This window comes from Narcine bancroftii, chromosome 7 (assembly GCF_036971445.1).
Source record: "Narcine bancroftii isolate sNarBan1 chromosome 7, sNarBan1.hap1, whole genome shotgun sequence".
In the NCBI taxonomy this organism is placed as follows: Eukaryota; Metazoa; Chordata; class Chondrichthyes; order Torpediniformes; family Narcinidae; genus Narcine; species Narcine bancroftii.
The window spans coordinates 171,924,470-171,930,469 of NC_091475.1; the positions used below are offsets into that span (position 1 = coordinate 171,924,470).

Below are 6,000 nucleotides of genomic sequence, written 5' to 3' on the forward strand. Positions count from 1 at the left end.
AGGAGGACCCTGAGATTTCCCGGCACACAGAACAACAGTTTCTGGCCTCAGGCTGGAGGATGTCACCATTAGTCCTGGTAACTAGGCATTATCTGCAACGTCTCTACAGACAAACCCCACCCCATAGTGTCAGCAGCATGGAGGCAGCAGATCTTCAACATGGTGCCTAATGTAGCACATCCATCCATCAGGTTCATCTAGCAAGGCCTTCAGAAAAAGGTCAGTCAGTGGGCCAAGACCTGCACACTCTGCCAGACATCCAAAGTGGAGATGCACATCAAGGCACTCTCCCCCCCAGACTTTTGACCCAGCGTGATGTAGGTTCAGCCACGTCCATATTGACATTGTAGGGCCACTGCTGGTCTCCCGTGGGGTGAGATATCTCCTCACCATGATTGACCGCTCTACAAAGTGGCTGGAAGTGGTCTCACTGGCCGACATATCCACCAAGACCTGCGCCAGGGCACTGATTAACACTGTAGTGTCAAGGCTTGGCATCCTGGAGCATCTCTGATAGAGGTACACATTTCACTTTGGGGCTCTGGGCAGCGCTGGCCGAGTTTCTGGGAACCCAGCTCCACCATTCCAGGGTGTACCACCTTCAGGTTAATGGGGTTGGTGGAGCAGTTCCACAGGCACCTAAAGGCAGCCTTGATTGCTTGGATCAAGAAGCTAAACTGGGCAGACGAGTTACCCTGGATCTTCCTGGGGATCAGCACTGTGCTGAAAATGAATTTCAATGCCTCAGCAGCCAAGATGGTGTATGGCGCACCATTGGTGATACAGGGGGAGTTCCTGGCCACTGCCAAGGACCCGGAGTACCCTGTGGTCTCATTGAGTATGCTGATGAAAAGATCTAAGCACTCTAGCACCACCACCACATGGGCAGGCCAAAGCCTATGTCCCCTAAGACTTAGAGACCCGTGAGTATGGTTTTTGTTTGGGGCGGGCACACGGAACAACTGCAACAGCCGTATGAGGGGCCGTATAAAGTAGTAAGACACATCGGGTCGACGTGTGCTGGATATCCGCAGTAAGGAAGAGACTTTTGCTATCGATCACCTTAAACCAGCACACCAACCAGTCTCCCCACCGTCGCCACGTTGCAGAGTTAGGCCACTGAAAGCGGCAAACAGAGTTCCGATCGCTGGTTCTAGCGGGAGGGGTCGTGTAGTGGCCTGTTAACTGGGTAGACAAAATGGCTAATGAATGCAGTGACTACGCAGACCGCGTGGGGGTCAACAACCTTCATCCCAGGTGACCACCTGCACAGTGAGAAACAGCGAGCAACGGAGGGAACACCGCCCAATTGGAGATTGGCAGTGTTTTGACGTCGCTCCTGTTGTCAGCAGCGGGGAGAGAATGTAAGCAGAGCTGCCAGTGCAATAAATCAGTATTCGACTTTGACTCCTTGTATGTATGTATCTTCTTTCCCCTAGACTCACACTTTGGCGCTGGCCACCTGCAGGCTGGAGCTCCTAATGCCTCACACACAGGCTCTCGCCTTAGCCCCAGCTGCCCACCCATTAGAGCTCCTGATACCTTTGACAATGCAGATATTTACCACAGTCCCAACCTCCCCTATGGTAGGATGTGTGTTTTGGTGCACAGACCCTGTATTATTACTGTAATTCATTGTGATTTTGTTCTTTGTTTGGAGATCATTTGGACTTCTGCTACTGATATAGTATTTTGGATTCTAGTATGAATCTCAGCCCCTCAAAAGTAGTATCCATGTAATAATCGACCCCATAAATTTAACATTAAAAAATGGCCTACTAAATTTGACTAACAAAAGTATATACAGTACCTTCAAAGAAAAGTGTCTGGAAGTGAGTTTTAACTCAGAATTATTGTTGCTTCTGAATGGCCACTTCTTTCTGTCTGTGTTGAGGATGTTTTGGAAAATTCCAAGGTAAGTTGTACTATTTGTTTAAAAAAAATCAATTGATCAATGAATATCTGATGTGACTTCTCAATTGAATGTACCTGATTCTACTTTAAATAACTTAAATCACTTTATACATAATTGAAACATTTGATCTTCGTAACTCACTGGCAGTTTGTAACTAATTGCGACCAGTGAGATTTTTTGTGGAAATATTGCCAAGTTTTTGCAAAGTCTGAAAACTCGAAAGGAAAAATTTAGTTTACTTTCAAAAATTAGTGCTAATTTATTCAAACAATTGTATTACAACTGTTTGTGTTACAAACAGTTATGTCCCAGTGAGGATCAAAGGAAAAGCAGGAAGTCATAGGGAGCCTTGGTTTTCGAGGAATATTAGAAATTTGGTTAGGAGAAAGAGAGAGGTGTACAAGAGGTATAAACAGCAGGGTGATGAGAAATTGAAAGAGGACTACAAGGAGTGTAGAAAAAATCTTAAGAAAGAAATTAGAAAGGCCAAAAAGAGGCACGAAGAGGCTTTGGCAGGCAGAGTAAGAATAAAGGTACATTAAAAGTAAAAGATTAGTGAGGGATAAAATTGGACCCCTTGTAGATAGGGAGGGTAGGCTGAGTGAGAAGTCAGAGGAGATGGGGGAAATTTTAAATGATTTCTTTTCCTCAGTATTCACTAGGGGAAAAAAAATTGTACCAGTTGAAGTAAAGAAAAATAGTGGGGAGGTCATGAATCATATAAGGATACTCGAGGAGGTAGTGATGGCAGTGTTAAAAAAGATAAAAGTGGACAAATCTCCGGGTCCAGACAATGTATTCCCAAGGACACTCAGGGAGACTAGTGTACAGATAGTGGGGCCATTAACAGAGATATTTAGGATGTCGCTGGTCACGGGGGTAGTGCCAGAGGATTGGAGGGTGGCTCATGTTGTTCCGCTGTTTAAGAAAGTCTGGAATGTAAGCCTGGAAATTATAGACCTGTGAGTCAGACGTCTGTGGTGGGTAAGTTGATGGAAAGTGTTCTGAGGGATGGCATTTACAAATATTTGGAAGAACAGGAATTGATAGGTAGTAGTCAGCATGGTTTTGTCTGGGGTAGATCATGCTTAACAAACCTTATAGAGTTTTTCGAGGGGGTTACAAAAAAGATTGATGAAGGGAAGGCTGTGGATGTTGTCTATTTAGACTTTAGTAAAACGTTTGACAAAGTTCCCCACAGGAGGTTAGGAAAAAAGGTGGAGGCATTAGGTATAAATAAGGAAGTAGTGAAATGGATTCAGCAATGGTTAGATGGGAGGTGTCAGAGAGTACTGGTAGAAAATTGTTTGTCAAATTGGAGAGCGGTGACTAGTGGAGTTCCTCAGGGATCAGTCCTGGGTCCACTATTGTTTGTTATATATATTAACGATCTGGAAGAAGGGGTGGTAAATTGGATAAGTAAGTTTGCAGTTGATACAAAAATTGGTGGTATTGTGGACAGTGAGGAAGATTACCGTAGCTTAAAAAGAGATATAGGAAAACTAGAGGAGTGGGCTGAGAAATGGCTGATGGAATTTAATACAGATAAGTGTGAAGTGATGCATTTTGGAAAGGCAAATCTAAATAGGTCATATACATTGAATGGTAGACAATTGAGGACTGCAGAGCAACAAAGGGATTTAGGAGTACCGTTAAATAGTACCCTTAAAGTTGATACTCAGGTAGATAGAGTGGTGAAGAAGGCATTTGGAATGTTGGCCTTCATAAATCGGAGTATTGAATTCAAGAGTTGGGATGTTATGATGAAATTGTACAAAGCATTGGTGAGGCCAAGTTTGGAATACTGTGTGCAGTTTTGGTCACTGAATTATAGGAAGGATATAAACAAAATAGAGAGAGTGCAGAGAAGGTTCACGAGAATGTTGACAGGATGTCAGGGTTTGAGTTACAGAGAAAGGTTGAGCAGCCTGGGGCTTTTTTCTCTGGAGCTTAGAAGATTGAGGGGGGATTTGATGGAGGTTTTCAAGATTTTAAAAGGGACAGAGAGAGTCAACGTGGATAGGCTTTTTCAATTAAGAGTGGGGGATATTCAAACCAGAGGCCATGGTTTGAGATTGCAGGGGGAAAATTATAAGGGGAACATGAGGTGAAATTTCTTCACGCAAAGGGTGGTTGGGATGTGGAATAAGCTTCCGGCAGAGGTGGTTGAAGCAAGGACATTATTTACATTTAAGGAAAGACTGGATAATTACATGGAGGGGAGAGGATTGGAGGGGTATGGACCAGGTGCTGGTCAGTGGGACTAGGAGGGTGGGGATTTGTTCCGGCATGGACTAGTAGGGCCAAACTGGCCTGTTCTGTGCTGTATATGGTTATATGACATTTCCTGGTTCAACAAGGTAACACTTCAAAAATTGAATGTGTATTTTTGAATGTTTAATGAAATATTGATTTTATCCAATACACCAGCAGTGCATATAATCAGAATCTAGTATTGAATTATTTCACAAAAATAACAATTTAAATTGCGCCAGCAAGATATGTTACTACATCAATTCCTAACTTTTCAATTGCTGCATATACATATATATATATTTATTGGATTTTGTTTTCAGATCTCGTTTAGGTTGTCAGATCTGCCTGAAGAAGTGGATGGATGGAATGACTGTAGAAGTTCCAAGCGAGGTTTCTGATGCAAGACAAACCAAGGACTTTAGTTCATACACCTAAAGTAATCATTTCAATCACAAGATATTCAGAACATGACGTACACAAAATAATCACTTTGAATAAAATCTTTCGTAAAACTGGGTTGCTTCATGAAGATATAAACAAATCCTCATTTTGATCTGAGAAGAATAGACCAAATAAGTATATATATCTACATTTGATTAATTGTTTAACTGGGTACTCATTTCAAGAATGTATATTTTAAAAAGAAAATCTTGTGGATGATACTCATATTTAAAGTAATAATGTTAGCATATAATTTTTTTAAAAATCTTTTAAAGTTCTACTCTACTGCAAAGATGTTCATGATTTTATATGGTAAACTGTTGTCATAAACTTTAATGTGACATTAATATGATTATTTACACTGGATTCTGAGAGCAATATTCAAAACCAAATCATAAATATTTTAACTATGAAGACAAATTATAATTCTTAAAAAATATTGTTATACATCAGATGAGGAAGAGAAGCATTGTCCAATGGAAATGAAAACAGAATGTGCTTAGAAGGTCAGATATGATCTGTGGAGAGAAACCGCCAACCATTCATGTCGACAATCTTTCATCAGAAAAGTTCAATTATTAAATATTCCCATCTTTTTGGAAAGAACAAAGGAAATAACTGATGGTCTCACAAGTAAGAGGAGGTCAATTGGCCCCTCAAACCTGTTGCACCATTTAGTAAGATCACGGCTGATTCACTCTTGGCCTCGTCACTACGTTCTAGTTGAAATACCTGTTGAGCACTACCACTGTAGGTTTCATGGGAATAGAATACTAAATGTTCATACACTTTATATTTTTGTAGAAGATTGAGAGACATTTCTTAGTTCATTAACACTTTGTGAATCTTCTCTGCACTGTTTTCAATTGTCTCATTGTTGATTACATTCACTAAGATCAACCTTGAAGTCCAAGACTGATGATCAATTATTGATGATGCTCCAATTCCATAAGAAGCACAATATGTCCAATGGAAAATATTCAGTACCAGGTAGTTTGGCAAATATGAAGACAATATTGAAAGATGGAAGTGATCCCCACATTACGTTATTTTGGGAAACAGAAATTCACCCTTACAGAATTTGCATTACTCCCAAAACATTTGGGATTTGGATTTTAAAGTTTACTCTTACAGAAGTTAAGGGGGAAAGTTTTTTTTAATTAAAAAAAAAATTTCTTAATACATGTCATGCTCATGCTGTGTCTTCATATTACAAAACTGCAATATGGAACTTTTCTTGGATTGCAACCACAGCCCCTGGTACACAAATACCTGTGTAAAATTACACCCCACAGGCATCACTTTCTATGTAACATGTGCTTTTTATTTTTTTCTAATTTTATTTATTAAAAAATTATTGGTAAACATACAAAATGCACTTCACAACA

General features: G+C 40.5%; 1 protein-coding gene across 1 annotated transcript in view; it reads left to right on the forward strand.

The window, feature by feature from the left end:
* Nucleotides 1–5,794, forward strand: part of fdx1 (ferredoxin 1) — a 50,923-nt gene extending 45,129 nt beyond the window's left edge. Inside the window, exon 4 of the mRNA XM_069891320.1 lies at nt 4,492–5,794. Within this exon, the coding sequence (XP_069747421.1) occupies nt 4,492–4,606 (115 nt within the window). The 3' untranslated portion in view covers nt 4,607–5,794. The remainder of the gene's footprint in view (nt 1–4,491) is intronic.
* Nucleotides 5,795–6,000: the final 206 nt, after the last annotated feature.